Raw genomic sequence first — 19609 nt, 5'->3', positions numbered from 1 at the left:
TTCACAGAAGCTATGGTGTTCTTTGGATGCAACTCAGCATTCTTTGTCCTCCAAACACGACAAGTTGAGTTTTTACCAAAAAGTTCCATCTTGGTTTCATTATGCCATATGACATTCTTAGAGTCATCTTCTGGATCATCCAAATGGTCTCTATCAAACTTCAGATAGGCCTGGAAATGTACTGGCTTCAGTCGGGGCACACATCTACCATAACAGGATTTGAGTCCCTGGCTGGTACTGATGGTAACCTTTGTTACTTTGGTCCCAGCTCTCATTTTGACCCCACGGGGTCTTGTACGACTTCCTTTTTCCCACAGTTGATTTCTTCACACCAAGATGCTTACCTATTGCAGATTCAGCAATCCCAGCCTGGTGCAGGTCTACAATCTTGTTTTTGGTGTACCTTGACAGCTCTTTGGTGGTCAGAGGTAGGGCCAGGATTTGAACCCCGGGTCCTCAGAACTGTGAGGCCAACGCTCTACAGGTCTGCCACCATGCCATCATAATTTGCTAATATTAAACAGCACCAACATGATTTTTTTTTCTCATTTTGTCTCTTATGGGTGAGGTAACACCTATGATGCATCCATTATTCAAGCCACTTGTCCACATAAGGGTCGCAAGAGTGCTGGAGTCTATCCCAGCAAATTTCAGGTGAAAGGTGGACTACACCCTTGACCTGGGCGCCAATCAGTTGCAGAGCACATAGAGTCTCTTGTGAAAGTATTCGGCCCCCTTGTACCTTTCAACCTTTCGCCACATTTCAGGCATCAAACATAAAGATATTGATATTTTATACTTTTTTAAAAACAAATAAAAAACTGAAAATTGGGGTGTGCAGTATTATTCGGCCCCTTTATGTTCAGTGCAGCAATCTCACTCCAGAAGTTCAGTGAGGATCTCTCAATGATCCAATGTTGAGAGATGATGATAAATAGAATCCACGTGTGTAATCAAGTCTCTGTATAAATGCACCTGCTCTGTGATAGTCTCAAGGTTCTGTTTAAAGTGCAGAGAGGATCATAAGGACCAAGGAACACACCAGGAAGGTCTGAGATACTGTTGTGGAGAAGTGTAAAGGCAGATTTCGATACAAAAAGATTTCCCAACCTTAAAACATCTCAAGGAGCACTGTGCAAGCATTCATATTGAAATGGAAGGAGTATCAGACCACTGCAAATCGACCAAGACCCGGCCGTCCATCTAAACGTTCACCTCCAACAATGAGAAGACTGATCAGAGATGCAGCCAAGAGGCCCATCATCACTCTGGATGAACTGCAGAGATCTACAGCTGAGGTGGGAGAGTCTGTTCATAGGACAACAATCAGTCATACACTGCAAAAATCTGGCCTTTATGGAAGAGTGGCAAGAAGAAAGCCATTTCCCAAGGATATCCATAAAAAGGCTCGTTTAAAGTTTGTCACAAGCCACAAGCCACCTGGGAGACACACCAAACATGAGGAAGGAGGTGCTGTGGTCAGATGAAACCAAAATTTACCTTTTTGGCCACAATGGAAAACGATATGTTTGGCGTAAAAGCAACATCGCTCATCACCCTGAACGCACCATCCACATGTCAAACAAGGTGGTGGCAGCCTTATGGTTTGGGCCTGCTTTTCTTCACCAGGGACAGGGAAGATGAGGTTCAAATTGATGGGTAGATGAATGAAGCCAAATACTGGACCATTCTGGAAGAAAACCTGTTGGAGTCTGCAAAAGACCTGAGACTGGGATAGAGATTTATCTTCCAACAAAACAATGATTCAAACAGCCAAATCTACAATGGAATGGTTCACAAATAAACGTATCCAGGTGTTGGAATGGCCAAGTCAACTTCCACACCTGAATCCAATCGAGAATCTGTGGGCACAGCTGAAAACTGCTGTCCACAAACGCCCTCCATCCAACCTCACTAAGCTTGAGTTGTTTTGCACGGAAGAATGGGCAAGAATTTCTTTCTCTCGATGTGCAAAGCTGATAGAGACATACCACAAGCAACTTGCAGCTGTAATTGCAGCAAAAGGTGGCAGTACAAAGTATTAATGCAAGGGGGCCGAATCATATTGCACGCCCCACTTTTCAGGTTTTTATCTGTTTTAAAAGTTTAAAATATCCAATAAATTTCATTCCACCTCACGATTGTGTCCCACTTGTTGATTTTGACAAAAAAAAAACTAAATTATATCTTTATGTTTGAAGCCTCAAATGTGGCGAAAAGGTTGAAAAGTACAAGGGTACCGAATACTTTCGGAAGGCACTGTGTATAGTCGGTGTCACTTAGTGGGAACCGAACCCACACTGCCTCCACTAAAGTTACGCGAGTCTACCATTCCAGTATCAGCGACTCTTTGATGAGATATGTGTTTGTAAATGAAAAGTGGATTCAAGATTTTGAAATGTGCGCAGGCCATTATTGTCACAGATATGGCCAAACAGATTCCAGTCATCAAATGAGAATCAGATCCCACACTGATGAAGTTTCTGTTTTATACAGTTCAGGCTCACCATTTTGAGGGACGGATTGGATCCTACATGAAGATACAGCCCGGAATACAGTCTCTTGGGTTTCATTGCATTAAATTTGACAGCAGTCTCAAGTGACTTGATCCTGCTTTTACTTCTTTTTAAAGGGGAATTCAGGGTCGACAAAAACTTCTTACTTTTTTTGTATTGTATCCATTTGTCCCATTAATTAATCTGATACCTATTCCAGGGTTCTTCATTGAGCACTTCCTCTGCCATTTACTGTTTGTGATCCATCCATCCATTTTCTTAGCCACTTATCCTCGCAAGGGCCGTAACTGTTTGTGATATTATAAAATTAAAATTTGGTGCAGATGGCATAGTATTCAATGTAGATCAATTTCAACCACAATTGTGATTCAACAATTCAGCCCACGCAGGAACATGAACCATGAACATAAAAACTCCACACAGGTGAGGCGGGAATTGTACTCCGGTTCTCAGAACTGTGAGGCAGATGTCCTAACCATCCACTGTGCTGCTAAAATACAATTTAAAACCGTAGCATATTATGAAGAAACGGATAGATTCATTGGAAGTAAAAAAAAAGAAAAAAGAAAAAACACAAACATGAAAAGACGGTTTGCTTTCTAGTAGTATTACAGAACTATAATGTTTATTATACATTAATGGTAAATATTATAAAATGACGCATAGCATTTGGCTTTGGGTAACAGACTTTTAGTAGTACTTATTAATCTTTGTGAGGCATACAAGCTTCGGAAGCCTCCTTGCAGCCATGATGGAAATCTGGCTCAGACGTTTCTCATTCTTTCTTTTGTTTCACGCCTCAGTTGTTGATCACGAAGAGCTCCAGATGGAGCCTGCATGAGGGCCCTGGCTCGTGTCAGTCTCACGCTACTCAGAGCACCAAAACACTCGCGTTTTCAAGATCAACAGGTTGCACATACAAACATAAAACATACACACTGCTGATTAGCCTTTTTCGATCGCAGAAATCTTATTTTCCAACGATGTATTATTTTCGACAACTCCTGCACATTATTTGGAGGATTTTATTCCTGGAAAAAGTCATTTGAATACTTCCTTTGAATACTATTTGCTGCAGAATAAAGATAGAATAACTGGTCTTTGGTTTAAAAAATAGACTACAGTATATTTAAAGATGCCTCCAACAATCCCCTCCCCATAACGGGTCGCCGGAAGCCCTTTCATAATTCACCTTCTCAACATGTCGTTCAACAAAAGATCACTGTGGTCTCAGCTTGCACAGATGGATACCCACGCGGAAACTAGGACAAAAAGCCCTAACCGAAGCCCCTCTCCTCTCCTCTCCTCTCCTCTCCTTTTTTTAATGTTACTCCACCGAAAAAGACCCTTTCCTTTCCCATGCAGACAGGGCATGGCAGTTATTTGGGGCCCCACGGGACGGGACGCGTGCGAAACGGTGCTGTTCATCCCATGCGGCCCTAAAACAGCTTGCAGCCGAGCTGCGGGGAAATGTGTCCTCTGCGAGTTTAATATTTCTAATGCATGATTGTCGGGGTTTTGTAAGATAAGGACGCCTAAACGTTACGACGAAAATCGACGACTGATGCGTGAGGGAAATGTAGAAAATAAAGTTTGATGTTCTTTCAGGTTTTAGTTACTTCTTGACATACTTGGGGCATCTTGAACTTATTTTAGAATTTTATTGTCATGCGTAAATGTATGTACGCACAAATGTGTGCATACAATATTCTAAATTCATAAGTTTGTATCAATTCCAAGCAACATTCAGCTTCACGTAATGTCTGTTATTGTTTTAAAAAAATTGTCGCCCTATTGGGAAGGGCATTCAGGGGCTAAAAGAAACTTTATTTGATCTAAAATGTGTGCGTAAAATCCTGCCACGATGGCGCAATTCATCAAGTTTGTTTCAACATTCACTCAAGCGTTCTTAAAGCATGTCTATAATAAGACTATTACCCTTAAGGTTCGAAGGACGAGAGCCTCAAGGATGCTGATGCAAGGGTGGAAGGCTTTGTGGGGTAGGGGGAGGGGGCGGTGGCGGCTGATTCGAAGAGTCGCATGGTCCCATCTGGTGCACGGTTTTGGCGCGTGCCAAGTGCGTGAGTTTGCAGTGATGATAACGCAGAGATCCTGCAATAATTAACGGTTCAGATTGCAATAATTTGATTTAATATTCATAGAACTACGGACAGAGGTGGAAAAAGTACTCACGTTCTGTATACTGAAAGTTCAAACAGTAGTTAAGAAGTTTACAGTCTTTCACATGGAGGCCTACTGAAGTCAAAAGTTGAGTGTTGGCTGGACTTTTATGCTTTTAAAGCTGCGTTGTTGTTTCTCGACTGACCGAAAATCTGCCTTTGGGAAACACTTTCGTTTCTAATACAGTAATTTGTTGACAGCAACAAGTAATAATATGAGGCCACCCATGGATGTGAAGATGTTGCTTTTCGGAATCTGTTGAAGTTGTATTATCGCTGCTCAATGTTCGTCCATGTCGCCCATGTTCCTGTTTTTTTTCCGCTCTCCACCGAATAAGACTCAACCTCGGTTGACCAATATCTTTCAATTTAAATCTTTTTTTTTTTTTATTGTTGCGGGGGTTCAAATGCAAGGAGTAAAAATTTGTCAAAATATATAAATCCTTCAAAATCCTGGAAAATCTTAAAGTACGGTAACGAATACCAAGTCCATTACTTCCATTGTTTAAAGCTGTAGTCGTGTCTGTATTTTAGGGTTATGGAAATAAGGCGTCACTGTAGTGACCACGTCACTCTAACGTGCCCCCGCTCCCCCCGCCGCAAGCAGAAGCATCCATGCAGGTAAACACTGCCTTGTTGGCATTGGCAACGAGCTTCTGTGGCGCTTTACAAGCAGATGTTGGATGGCGTGGCGTGGGTTTTTGCATTTTAGGACGGTCCCGCCATCTTTAAAACAAACAAACATCCAGTGCGTGTATGCGTGTGTGCGTGTTGGGGCAGTCGACGAGTGGAGCGTAACGGATATTTTCTTTTTTTTTCTCCAAGTCTCGATAGGCTATTTATTAAATTGTAATATGCATTTGCAATGTAATGCAATGCAATCAACAACAAGTTTGTGTGGAATTGCTCATTACCAGAGAGCATGAATTTGACACACAGACAAATGAAAATGGGGGCAATCGCAGGCATCCGAAAACGTTTTTTCTTGTCCAGTCGACTGCAGTTTTGCCATTTTGAATCGAACCAGCCATATATAGCCACTCCCCGGGCGACCCGTACATACCAGCGCTTGACTGCATGACTCGCCACGGACAGATGGTCCAGAGACGAGCGCATGTCATCGATTCATTTCCCAAATGGCTTGAACCCTCAGTCCCCACCCCATGCATCAAAGCCGACAGCGGCTTTTGTCCCCGCCCCTGTGACGCGGCGCGCCCACATAAATAGGAGCCCGCACAGCTCTGCAGCACACATCAGCTCCGAATTCGAACTCCTCTCACAAGCATAAGCCCACCCCCCCAAAAGTATGAGTCCTAGCATTACTTCCGAGGCCAGCCAGCCTCTCGCTGTCAGGTCCACCGTGGCCCAGAGGAAACAAGCCCACGAGCTTAGAAAGGTAAGAACAAGAAAAACACTTTGCGCGTGTTCCAGTGTCTTTTTTTGATGCACTTGTGCAAACAGTGCGATTGAGTAACATGTTTCCTTCATCGCTTCTTCCAGACTCTCAAGCCGCTGTTGGAAAAGAGAAGGCGTGCTCGCATTAACGACAGTCTGAGCCATTTGAAGAGTCTCATTCTGCCCCTGGTTGGCAAAGATAACGGGCGCTACTCCAAGCTGGAGAAAGCTGACATTCTGGAAATGACCGTCCGCTTCCTCAGGGACCTTCCATCCTCTCGCACAAAAGGTGAGCGATCAAATCCATTCGGAATAGTAATCTGATAATTATTAAGTTTGCATGACTTGCGCCGAGCCCTTGTATCTAATGATTGTATTTTCCCCTAAATCCAGATCCCTCAGAAAGTTACAGAGAGGGCTACAAAGCGTGCCTCCAGCGGGTCTCGGCCCTTCTCCCTCAAACCACCCTCGACCAGGACGCGTGTCAGCGGGTCAGTGACTTTGTGCAGCGCTCCATGTCCGTCACAGTCACCCCGTCTTGCCTCAACTGCTGCGGGCAAACCTCCAGGGGCTTCCCGCACATCCAGCAGAGGCTCCTGACCCTCAAGTCCGCCTTCAGCTCCAGGCCCGACAGCCAGCCCCAGTCATTGCCGGTGGCCCGGGGCCCCTGCGCAGCGCAACAGATCCAGGTCCCGCCTCCTGTCAGCGCTGACATGTGGAGGCCTTGGTAGATGGACACTTACTTTATGCCTATTTATTTTGTGATGATCACACGCATTGAATAGGAGGGATTTTGGGAGTTGCTGTATAATTAATGTAATCCTGGAATTGCTTCATTTTTGCTTAGAAATTGAGCACAGATCCCAAAGAAGCAGTATAATCAATTCCATTTTATTATTGCAATCCTCTTTGGGGTTTCAAAGGCATGGGTTGTTGACAACACTTTTGTAAAACCCCAAGGGTTACTCAGTTTGAGGTTTGCACGATGGACTTAAAAGTATTTTGGTCTGTGCAAAAGAATAGTCTGTAAACACTATGTGTTCGATAAATATGACAAAAGCAACGCAAATGTAACGTATGAGATGCTACATCACTGGGGAACAAATTTAATAAATCCGCATTGAAAACAAAACTTGTTTTGGTGAATTTGTGCTTTATGATGTAATTAAGAGCAGATGATATGGTACCCGGTGGGGTTGAGAAAAGGCGGCAAATGCATAGAGCCACAGGTCGTCCTGCATGAGCCCATTGATGCTGAGAGCAGCTGCTCCATTGTTGCTTCATGAGGCGCCTCTCGTTGTGCCGCCAAATCTCTGGGAAGAATACTAAGATCACTGCATGGCTGGACGAGCACGGCATGGTACAAGTGATATTCGAGGTCAAAGTGTTTACACACTGCCCTTAAAGAACAAAATACTATAATATTAGGAAAACTCATACTATATTCAGGAATATTCAATATTATCAGATGGTCTGCCATGGACCAATTGTAATGATACTGCCCCCACTTTTGTAAAAATATTTTGGCTAAAATTTTACAAATGTGCAAGAGCTGAATCTTTTTAGACAGTTTAATCAATATTATTAATGCTTATACTGTATACAGCTGGGCAAACGTAAAGCCTTTTTTAAGAACTAGGATTTCTGCATAAATTGGTCATACAGTTCAACGTGATCTGCTCTTTATCTAAGTCAGACAAAAAAAAAAAAAAAAAAACAACCAACAACAGCAAAAAATGCAGCCTAAACGGAAAAAAGTCCACACAAACAATACTATACAATATGTCCGTGTTGATGGTATCGGTCACATCATATGAACATTCAGAGGACGGAGTGGAAGATGTGCTGTAGATGTGAATTCCTTGACTAAGTTGACTTCTTCAAATGAAGGGCCTGGTCATAGGTGCCCTGCCGTATAAAAAACATTTCATAACAGTGTATTTTTCTATTCTCAATAACATTTTAACAATGTGGACCACATCTTGCAAAAAGACCTCTCAAAATACCTACAATTGAGAACTGTTCACTTGTATCAAGTCAGACAAAGTCCCAAAAGTATTAAGCCTTCATGTTCATCAGTCTGCGGTAAGACATCCAGTATACCTGCATGTCCATAATTCAGGAGCCTTTCCTTGACGTAGATTTCCTGAAAAAGTGATCACCAGACCGCAGCGCAGAAAAACCCTACACCACCATCGAAATTATCCAAGCTGTGAGGAAGGAGCGTAATGACTGTGAATTGCTTCGCTCCTCGCCAGACATTGTGATTATCTGAAAAAAGTTTATCAAGACATTTTGCAGGAGAACTGAAAACCATCTTTCTACAAATTGGGCTTACCAGAAAATGGAAGATGCAGCAGAACAGTAACCCAAATCACAAAGTACCAACCCCAATTTCAATAAAGTTGTGACATTGAACCAAATGAAAATAAAATCAAACTACAGTACGATGGTAAGTTTCTTTCGGCTTGTCCCTTTCGGGGTTGCCACAGCGTGCCCTTCCTGACCCCCTGGTATATCAAACCAGTGCTCTAACCACTGAGCTACGGGGCCTCTAAACTACAATACGATAATTTTCCAAATTAATTATCTACACTACAAAGACAAGCTATTTAATGTTCAACCTTTTGTTGTTTATTGCAGATATGGTCTCTTTTTGAATTTCATACCAACAACACATTCCCCCAAAAAACTAGGACAGGGGCAAAGAAGACTGCAAAATTGATGAATGCTCAACAGCTGTTTGAAGCATTCCACTTGTGAGCAGATTGGGTAGCATCCCCAAAAGGCTCAGTTGTTCAAGCAACGATGGTGTGCGGTTCACCACTTAGTGAAAAAATGCGTCAGCAAATAGACCAAGAGCTTAAGAACGTCATGATTCTACCTCGAGAAACAAGGAATTTAGGGATTTCATAATGTATGGACCATAACATCACAAAACATTCAGCAAATCCGGATAAACCTGCTCTTAAGCAGCAAGGCTGAAAGCCACCAGTAAATTCCCATGACCTTGGATCCCGCAGGTGGCACTGCAGCAAAAAGCAGCATCATTGTGTGAACGATATTGTCATGCGAAATCAGGAACACGTCAGAAAAAACATTGTCAGTTCACACAGTTGGTCACTACAAGAGCTAATTAAAACTCGACCGTGCAAAGTGAATGCCGTTTATCAACAATTCCCAGGAAGGCTGCCGACTTCACTGGGCTTGAGCTCAGATAAGATGGACTGACCTAAAGCGAAAAAGTGGGTCTAAGGAGGTCCTTACTGCCGCAAAGCATGCTGGGAGGATGTAAATAGAAAGTGCATGCTTTGTGTCAATTATTTCTTTAGTCATTGTTTTATTTTTTTTATTATCTGCTACTTATGCTATTCGATTTGCTGTGGTGTGATAATTTTTAGTTTCTATTGGAAGCTGTGAATGTGAACAACAACTAGCAATGTGATGACATCAAGTAATGACTTGCTTATACCGGCGGTGTGTGGGGGCAATTTAATCTTCTGCTTGCAAATGTAAAACTGCAATTCTACCACTCTGCCTCATGAGCTTCATCACATGGAGGCTTACGTACGAGCTAAAACACATGCATGCTAACAATGTAACTGGTGTGTTCAAGTGTACTTCATTGGACTGGTCACAGAAAAAGATTTACAGATTTTGGAACTCACCATGCACATAATACGGGCACATTATGTGGCACCTCCTCCATTTAAGTGACAATTTAAGACTTCTACTGCACCTTATGGCAATGAAAATATTGTGGAGAAGAAAAATGTCCAACCAACAAGATGACACAATCTTCATACCCTTGCGAGGTTCCATCCTGACATCTACCGTAATTTCTCGAATATGATGCGTCCTGAAGTATAATGCGCTCCCCCAAAGTTGACCTAAAAAAATCAGGAAAACCCTTCTACCAATGTACAATGCGCACTACTAATTTGCAGCTATCTATATGCTCAAAATATTACGAATTAACTCTAGTTACATTTTGTTAGGTTTGTACTTGTATTGTTTTTGAAAAAACTGTCTGTACAACAATCATTAATAATAATCATTTTGCACATGCTGATGTAGCAGTAATATAATCTCGGGACAGACCACAGGACACGCTTGTTCTGGTCCCTGCAATTGTCAGAAAGGAATCCCTCAACCAACTCAACGATGGCATAAAATTTTATTAATACTGTTGAGAACACATATTATAGTTATAAATAAATAAACTATTTATTTTAATTTACACATTTGTTGCATTGAATATTTGTTCATAAAACATTTGCACTTAGTGCAGTTTATTTATACAGTATATATTATTATTTCCATTACACATCCTTGGTCAGGACTTCAAACGAAGCATCTGACTCATCTCCATTCTAAAAAATATCCATCGTAGCTACCTTTGGTGCATCACTATGAAACTCATTGATGACTTGGTCCAGTTCTGGTGTCTCCTGCATTCATGAACAGTGATCCCATCTTGCTCCCATAGCATGTCATCCTCTGTGCCATCCATGGCGTTTGTGAGGAAACAGTTTTTGAATCCCAAGAGTCTTGGTTCCCTTTATTTAAAAAAAAAGCAAGCATTTCAATTGTGTGCGCTATTCCCGTTTTATTTTAAATGATCGTATGATCGTACTACGTAGTTTCAGCTCACGGTGTTTTGCATCAGCTTGAGTCGTTAACCATTTATTTTAAATGCAGATGCACAACGAGCCCTTGTAGTCGACATTTTTCGTCTTTGTTTAAGTTAAAGCAAACTCAGGGGCAGTCGTTTTTGATGTTTGGTGCAGTAGCAACAAATATGCTACGCTAACGATCGTAAAATACCCCCAAATGCCCAGGAGGTTAGCGTTCAGAGTTGAGTTTGGTGGCGCACATTACCGTAATATATATAATACTGTAACATAAGATATCTTTAGTCATATCAAAATTTACATGTATACCTTTTTTTTTTTTTTTACCCCGCTATGTACCTGCATACAACCATACAATGTGATCGTATTTTTTTTATTTTTCATCCATACCTAAATATAATGTGCTGTATTGACTTTTGGAAAATATTTTTGGAAAAAATTGCACATTATTTTTGAGAAATTACGGTATTTCCACTGATCCATGTTTGGGTCGTGGTGATAGCTGCTTTAGCAGGCAAGCCCAGACTTTTCTCTCCCCAGCCATTTTGTCCAGTGGTTCTGGGGAGCTCACAAGGCATTCCCAAGCCAACTAGGAGACATTGTCCCTCCTCTCTGTGTGTTGGGTCATCCCCGGGGCCTTCTCCCACTGGGGCCCATCCAGAACAACACATCAGAAATGCTCGAGCCTCCTAATCTCGATGTAGATGAGCAACAGCGCTACTCTGAGCCCCTCCTGGATAACTGAACCCCATCTCTAAGAGAGACCCAGGACATCCTGCGGAGGAAACTGATTTCAGCAGTTTGTATCCACAATCTTGCTCTTTCAATCATGACCATTGGCGAGGTTAGGAACATATTGTAGATAGCTTGGTAAATTGACAACTTTGCCTTTCAGCTTTCCTACCACTTTACCTCGACAGACCAATCAGAGACCACATCACTGCAGACGTGAAACCGATCCGTCTGTCCATTCTTCTCTCACTCATGAACGAGACCCAGAGATACTGGAACTTCTCCATTTGGGGCAGAATCTCATTCCCCATCTGCAGAGGGCACGCCATCCTTTCCCGACTGAAGCCCAAGGTTTCAGATTTTGATGTGCAGATTTTCATTTCAACTGTGTAAAACTCAGCACCAATGTGACAGTTGCAAACTGCAGAGGAATTAGTACAAAAACAAGATGGTGGTGGCTGAAAATAGAAGTTAGTTTTGCTATGCAAATTCTTTCCGCTGCTAGTTTAAAAATATTCCCCAGTGAAATCAAGGAACTGGCGAAGACGAATGATGACACCGGTGAAGTGAAACTATCTTTTTCTCCAACATGTTATATCCATCAATATGCCGGCAACAACTTCATGGCAGCGAGAATTTTATTCAAATCACAACATGTATCAACATGACTGCTCTCTTACAACACTGTGCGGTGTGGAAATATATTTCCAAAAATGAGACTCGTGGCATAATCACTTGTAAATATGCTGTTCTCCAATACAAGAAAAGCCTTCAATTGAAACAGATCGTTTTCGGGATGACACACTACGCTATGGAACACAAGATTAGATCAAAGCGGAGGGCTCCCACTAATTACAATAAATAAAATATATAATATTTTTCAATCCTTGTGGATTTTTTTCTGAATAATTAAAGAAGTGTCTGTTGTTTAACCGGTGCTACAAATGGCACTGGGTCTTTGATATTTTCATTCTGGTCTGCAATTCAAAAAGTAAGGCTGTAACTCACATGCACTTACTTGCAGCCCTTTATTTTTCCAGGGACATGAAAACATTAAGAATTCAAAAAGCATATGATCATTCTACATTGAGCTGTTCCTATTCAGCTACACCAGCAATTCTGCAGTATTGTGTCAACATCCTTGATAAGAGGGACACAAAAATCCCCAACTCGCTCCAACAATGTGACCAAGTCAGGTGGCGTTTTTCTCCCGTGTCCCTTGCCCCCTCCCTTTCCCCCAAACCTGTAGAATGCATGTGACTCTTAATTTCTGTGACGTGTTGGGACCTTGAGAGACAAAAGCTCCCTGTTCTGTGGCCTGCACAGATGGGTTGCAGACGCCCAATTTACTTGAAAAGACAAAAGGAGACTCTAACCGACGGTGGAGGAGAGGTGGTGCCATTCCCCTCCTCGAAATCCCAACCCCCCTCGAGTCCCTTCCCCTCTATTAATCTCTCCATCCCAGCGGGACTGTGAGGGGCGCGTGCAGCAAGTGTGCCTGTCAAAACGTTGGTCTTTGCATCGTGGTGATGGGACCTTCTCAGACATGCAATGACACGAATGGACACTTAAAAAGCTTTGAAAAAAATTCAACTAATGGCTTCATGTTATACTAGGAAACTGGACATTCCAGACACGTGTAGTAATTGCTCTATTGACAAGGGTACTTTATATCATTGTTCATGGGATTGTTGGAAAGTCTATTCAGACAATTTCTATAATAGTTGGAATTCAGGTTTCTCATTGCGCAACACTGTGTATCTTAGGTATATATGCCAAGGATTTTGCTGTTGATAAAAAGAAGGCTACGCTTATAGATTTAGGTCTCCTGCAGGCCAGGAGAACAATTGCATTATTTTGGAAAAAAGTGGACGTTCCTTCAATAAAAGTATGGATGTTGGAAATGACATCTTGTGTTGCACTGGAAAGACTCACGTAGATCATGAGAGGAAAAGCTCAGGAATTTGAGGACATATGGAAACCCTTAGAAGTAAGTAAGTTTCTTTCGGCTTGTCCCTTTCGGGGTCGCCACAGCGTGTCATCTCAGATGAACGCACATATATGTTTGGCACAATTTTTACGCCGGATGCCCTTCCTGACGCAACCCTTCTCAGGGAGTGGAGGCCCCAGTGGGATACGAACCCACAACCCCTGGTTTATCAAACCAGTGCTCTAACCACTGAGCTACAGGGCCTCCATATATGGAAACCCTTAGAAGAATTTTTGAAAAAAATGTAATTATTTGTGATTTGTGTGCTTTTTTTAACACTATTATGTCTGTGCATACTGTTTTTTGTTTTACTGTTATTGTGTTGTTTTTGTAAAATTATATATGAAAAATCAAATAAATATATTGTTTAAAAAAAAAGGAAACTGGACTAAACAGTACTGCGAGAGTGACCTAAATAATACCAGACACTTTTTCCATTGCACTTAGTTACTAATGAATGTATTGTTTTTCCCTTATTTTCATGCTAAAATATAAACATTTGTGGTTTGATTGCTCCTTTATGATGAATGTTTATTGACATTTGAGGATGACAATTTGGGATTTCACACATCACATGGGTCAGGGTACACCCTGAACCGGTCGCCAGCCAATCGCAAGGGAAGTACAGACCAGTGATTTCCAACCTTTATAGAGCCAAGGCACATATTTTACAATTGAAAAATCCCACAGCACACCAACAAAAGTAAATGTCACCAAAAATGGATAGATTAATTACTGTATGTACTTTCTGACATCTAATAGAAGAGGATGTTTTTGTTCTGTCTGTCATTGTGCCTCACTGGCATAAATGGATGAATGAAGATACATTATTTCTCTGAAATAAGTGTTGTTGTTTTTTTTTTTTTTTTTTTGCAATTACTTAAAATTGGATAACTTCCCACGGCGTACCTGAAGAGCGTTCATGGCACACTAATGTACCCCACACACACACCGCACACTGGGAATCACTGATATAGACAAACAATCATTCATACTCACATTCACACCTACAGGCGGTTTAGAATAATACGTTAACCAACCATGCATGTTTTGGAGATGTGTGAGGAAACTGGAGTACTTGGAGAAAAGCCACACAGGCATGGGGAGAACATGAAAACTGCACAAAAGCGGGGCCAGGATTTGAACCCCAGTCCTCAGAACTGTGAGGCAGATGCGCTAACAAGTTATTCATTGTGCCCCTAGTTACCATTTTCTGAAATTTTTTGGGACTAAAACAAATACTGACTTGACTGCATAAATTTTGCTCGGGATTATAAATGACTTTTTTTTTTTCAATGATTTCAGAAAACAAGTAGAAAAAAAAGAATATGTTGGATCATGCCTCAATTCAACTTTTGCCAATGACCATGACCTGGATAACTAACAATCTTCACAGTCACAAAGAAAGAAACCACACATTTTAGCAAGCACATTGGTATTTTTTGTTGATATTGTCACAGTTAATTAAAAATGACTGAGGCAATTTTACCATTTGTGTGTACAGGTACCCTTTTACCTTACAGTGCCGTGAAAAAGTAATCAACCCTTCCTGATTCCAGTTCTTTTTTTGCACACCTATCACACACTAAGGTTTAAAATCATCAAACCAATTTTAAAAACAAAGAGACAACCCAAGGAGGCAGCAAATCACTTCAAACTGTTGGCATATTCTTCTTTGAATCAAATGCTGTGCCATTTTTACGCCAGATGTAAAGGGCTGCACACCTTCCAAAAAGTTTAATTTTTGACTCGCCAGTCCACAGAATGTTTCTGCAAAAAGTCTTGAGATCATCAAGATGTTTGGTAAATGTGTGACGCGCCTTTGTATTCTTTGCTGACAGCAGGCGGTTTCTCCAAGGAACTCTACAATAAATACCATTTTGGGCAGTGTCTTTCTTATGGTACTCATGAACACTGACCTTAACTGAGGCCAGCGAGGCCTGCAGGTCTTTAGATGTTGTTCGAGGTTCTTTTGTGACCACGTGGACGAATTGATGTCACACTCTGAGTAATTTTAGTTGGTTGTCCGCTCTTGGTAAGGTTTGCCACTGTACCGTTTTGTCCATTTGCGGATAATGGCTCTTACTGGGGTTCACTGGAGCCCCAAAGTCTTGGAAATGGCTTCGTAACCTTTTCCAGACCGATCGATTTCAACCACTTTTTTTCTCATTTCCCTTGAATTTCTTTGGATTGTGGCATGGCGCATTAGTTCTTGAGATCTTGTAACATACTTCACGTTCTCTAACAGATTCTATTTAAGTGAAATCTTGATTCAACAAGTACAGTTCTAATCAGGATTGGGTGTGGCTTTTGAAATATAACTCACCTTTCCCAAATTTATGGTGAGTCACAGTGACTTTGTGTTTTAACAAGGGGTGCAATTACTTTTTAACAGAGAGCCAGGAAGGTTTGGATTTTTTTTTGTGCCTTAAGAAATTGAATAGTAATTTGAAAACTGACTGTAGTTTTTTCTTGGGTTGTCTCTGAGTGATATTAAAATTAAGTTGATGAAATCTTTGCATGTGATAGAAAAAAAAAACAGAAATCAGGAGGGGGCAAATACATATTCACGTCACTGCGAACGACCATGCTTTCTTTCTTTCTTTCTTTCTTTCTTTCTTTCTTTCTTTCTTCTTTCTTTCTTTCTTCTTTCTTTCTTCTTTCTTTCTTTCTTTCTTCCTTTCTTTTCTTTCTTTCTTTCTTTCTTTCTTTCTTTCTTTTTTCTTTCTTTCTTTCTTTCTTTCTTTCTTTCTTTATTCTTACAAAACGTCATGCCCTCTACCAGATGGAGCTTTTTGTATTTTGCCACTTCATGTAAAAACAGGCATCCCTGAAATTCCTGGAAGGCAAAATAGCTAAGAGTCAAGCAGTAGAAGACAATTGCAATTGAGAGCCTCAAAAAAGGGGCCACGGGAGCGGGGTGCAGCCTATCAACGATTCATTTCAGTTGCACAATATTCGAAACATGCAGATGGGGCAGCAACGCTAAAAGTGCGTGGGGGTGGGGGGGTCATGTGTCATGCGCGTCAAGAAATGAAAGAGAATGCCTATTGTGTGCATGTGGCCGTATTGTGACTGAGAAACGAGTTGATGCTGGCCGTGGAGGGCGGGATGTTGATGCTGCTGCAGGATGGGTTGACTGGCGTGACGGAGGGAGAAAGATGCTTAGTTCGAAAGGGGGCAGAGAGCCATCTGGTCAGCGCGGCGCGTGCTGCACGCGTGGTTCCCTTGAGTGCAGTGGCATCTGATGGCTTGTCATATTGTACCTCTTCAGTCATTGTCTGATTCTGTCATAAGTTAAAACTGAAATATGTGCACGCACACTTCGAGATGCACAACGCATACAGTACATACTTACTGATGTTGCAGGGCCTATCCTACGGGTAACAAAAACTCACCAAGGGTTCAATCTTTTATTTCGAGCTTCTGTATTTTTTTTTATGTATTTATGCGGTGCAGTCTTTCTTCTTTGTACACATTTAGTCACCGCCCCCCAGCGTTGGCAGCAGGACGCAAGAAAAGACCCCATAGGCATCGAGAACTCGCCCCCTCCGGCTAGAACTGCATAAACCTCATATGTAAAACTATTGTTGTCATAATTTACCAGCAGATGTTATTTGGAAGTATAGCGTGGCTTGGGTTTAATTTGAGATAGCGTGGATTGGATTGGAGCAGGAGCAGAAGCAGGACTCTGACTGGCTGTCTGGGCAGCCCCTTTGCACGCACGTAAGCGTCACTAAACCAGACAGCGACACGCTCTTATTTCAAGTATTTAGTCATTAAATATATGTGCCCGTGAAAAACAAATATGCAAATGATCAAACATCCATACAAGGATACTTGTCAACAACAAAAACTCAACTACATAATTATTCATATCAACAAAAGTAGGGAATAAAGAGTAGGCTAATATATCTATTATATTCATTTAATTTACATGATATATAATCAAAACAATTGTCTAACCTCCACATATTCATGCGCATTCGATCGGCCTTGTTTTAATTTTAGAGTCTTTAAACTTTGCGTAATTACACAACAAAACAAAGTGGATTATGCGCAATTACGCACGACTAACAATCCAAGCGCTTTCTTCTACAAATCAAAAATGTATTACGTGTTGGACGTATGCAACAATTTTAAAATGGCGATAAGTCAGTTGAAACTTTTGCATCGTTTGCGTTTGGGTGCGAACAAAAGCGTTTTACGCGCGCCGTCTGGATGTGGATTATGTTTATATTTTTGCTTATCATTATGCAGACACACAATGGAGTTGATACGCTTGGATATAAGTAGAAGACAGATGGTAGAACATTAAAAAACGTGATGCCCCCCCCCCCAACGTTGTTGTCTTCGAATCACGTCGTTTGGTGTTGGCTTGGGGGCGTCGCCGTGACGCACGGGTACCGACGCCGTGGACGTGGATATAAAGCGCAACTCGTGGCCGTTAGAGGCACATCTCATTCGGTATCTGTCGAGGACAGGCATCGAGAACTCAAAAAGACGAAGAATATGTCTCCAAACATGACGTGTGATGCCCCGGCATCCTTTTGTCAGAGGCCCACCGTGGCCGAAAAGAAAGAAGCTCTCGAGCTCAGGAAGGTGAGTTGAGGCCCGATTGAAAAGAAATAAAATCGTCTTCATTCCCACAAAATAGATGTGCTTGAAAGTAACTTGCTTTGTTCTTTTCAGACGATGAAACCTTTGTTGGAAAAAAGAAGGCGCGCTCGGATTAATGACAGCCTGAAGCACTTGAAAGAGCTGATTCTTCCTTTCACCAGCAATGATGTAAGTTTTTTTTTTTTTGTCAGATGAATGAAGATCATATTTTTAGATGTGAAATAATCAAAGCAATGGTTCAGTGCACTTGCTGTAACATTCGCTTTTTTACAATCTGCAGAAGAATCGTTACTCCAAGTTGGAGAAAGCAGACATCCTGGAAATGACTGTGAGGTTCCTCGGTGATCCACCCTGTGTCCAAAATAAAAGTGAGTAAAATACACTAAACCAAACCAAAAAAAAAAAAAAGATGTTAGGATTGTGGGCTTTCTAAAATTGCACTCACTGCAGTCACTGACATTAATGGACCAACGCCACCTTTTTCATTTCAGATTCCCCGGACACTTACAAGGAGGGCTACAAAGCTTGCCTCCAGCGCGTCTCTGCGCTCCTTCCCAAAATTGGCCTGGAGCGGGACGCGTCCCGGCAAGTCGCGAACTTCATCGAGCGTTCCGTGGCCTCCGCGACCACCCGGCGCTGCCTTAGCTGCTGCACGCAGAGCTCCGCGGCTTTCCCGCACATCCAGGAGAGGCTCCTGAGCCTGAAATCCAGTTTGGGCCACAGACTCAAAAGCGGGACGTCCCCAGTCAGTGCTCAGTCAGCTTCGCAGCGCGACAGCGTCACCGTGTGGAGACCTTGGTAGATCATCCCGGTGGTTCTGGCTTTAGCTACCCCGTGGCGACTACTGTATAGCATGTGATAAACATGTACATATAATATAAGCTTACTGTATACATTTGCATGGTTAATGATACAGCACGACTTGTATACACTTAAGATTTATCCGTTAAATCGACTTAGTTGAGTATTGTATACTTTCCCGTTTGCATACGCGTCAGTTGTCCTGTATAAGTTGACAAATCTAGACAGTCGTATTTTTTTCAAACTCCGCACGTGTGTTTTACGTTTTCTATTTAGTCTGCTTTTAGGACTGAATGAAAAGGGGCCATCGAAACTGCCCTGTAAGACCCCAAGGGTCATTATGATTGAATTTGCACGGGACGACTTCAGTGTTCTGATTGCAGATTGATTTTGTGGACACTTTGTGTTTCACTGCAAGTATCTCTGTGGGGATTTGTCTTATTTTTGCTATTTGCAGAAAATTCTGTATTTATGTCATGTATATATGGGTAAACAAATAAAACTGCGATGTCGAGGTATAATATTGTCCGTTTGTCCCTCTGTTCATATGCTGTGGGATCCTGTTTGTAAATGTCTTTCATTTTTTTCTCTCTCTTCAAAAGTGAAGAAATGACATTTTGCTCCAATGTACAGATTAAATGTCAGCTATTGTCTTCCTAAAAAAAACATCCATTGAACTCTAAAATGCTAGCAACGAAAGTAAGGACATCTTTAAGGGAACCTATAGTGTCCTTTTGAATT

General features: G+C 41.7%; 2 protein-coding genes and 1 non-coding gene across 3 annotated transcripts; 2 read left to right on the top strand and 1 right to left on the bottom strand.

The window, feature by feature from the left end:
• Window positions 1–6002: 6002 nt before the first annotated feature.
• hes2.1 (hes family bHLH transcription factor 2, tandem duplicate 1) lies at window positions 6003–6822 on the top strand. The gene is made up of 3 exons (XM_061810344.1): window positions 6003–6092; window positions 6197–6380; window positions 6485–6822. The coding sequence occupies exons 1-3, from the start codon at window positions 6003–6005 to the stop codon at window positions 6820–6822; spliced, it is 612 nt and encodes a 203-aa protein (XP_061666328.1).
• Window positions 6823–13578: 6756 nt separating this feature from the next.
• Window positions 13579–13651, bottom strand: trnai-gau (transfer RNA isoleucine (anticodon GAU)). The gene has a single exon. It is a non-coding gene; the product is annotated as a tRNA-Ile (tRNA).
• Window positions 13652–17959: 4308 nt separating this feature from the next.
• LOC133495167 (transcription factor HES-2-like) lies at window positions 17960–18869 on the top strand. The gene is made up of 4 exons (XM_061809480.1): window positions 17960–18049; window positions 18140–18235; window positions 18348–18435; window positions 18559–18869. The coding sequence occupies exons 1-4, from the start codon at window positions 17960–17962 to the stop codon at window positions 18867–18869; spliced, it is 585 nt and encodes a 194-aa protein (XP_061665464.1).
• Window positions 18870–19609: the final 740 nt, after the last annotated feature.

The sequence above is a fragment of the Syngnathoides biaculeatus genome, chromosome 2 (assembly GCF_019802595.1).
Source record: "Syngnathoides biaculeatus isolate LvHL_M chromosome 2, ASM1980259v1, whole genome shotgun sequence".
Taxonomy (NCBI): domain Eukaryota; kingdom Metazoa; phylum Chordata; class Actinopteri; order Syngnathiformes; family Syngnathidae; genus Syngnathoides; species Syngnathoides biaculeatus.
Note: the sequence above shows the minus strand (reverse complement) of the source record. Positions and strands in the feature narration are given on the sequence as shown.

Coding starts and splice junctions, on each gene's coding strand:
- LOC133495167 (XM_061809480.1), top strand. CDS start 17,960: ATGTCTCCAAACATGACGTGTGATGCCCCGGCATCCTTTTGTCAGAGG. Junction 18,050..18,139: donor AAGCTCTCGAGCTCAGGAAG/GTGAGTTGAGGC, acceptor TGTTCTTTTCAG/ACGATGAAACCTTTGTTGGA. Junction 18,236..18,347: donor TTCCTTTCACCAGCAATGAT/GTAAGTTTTTTT, acceptor TACAATCTGCAG/AAGAATCGTTACTCCAAGTT.
- hes2.1 (XM_061810344.1), top strand. CDS start 6,003: ATGAGTCCTAGCATTACTTCCGAGGCCAGCCAGCCTCTCGCTGTCAGG. Junction 6,093..6,196: donor AAGCCCACGAGCTTAGAAAG/GTAAGAACAAGA, acceptor CGCTTCTTCCAG/ACTCTCAAGCCGCTGTTGGA. Junction 6,381..6,484: donor TCCATCCTCTCGCACAAAAG/GTGAGCGATCAA, acceptor CCCTAAATCCAG/ATCCCTCAGAAAGTTACAGA.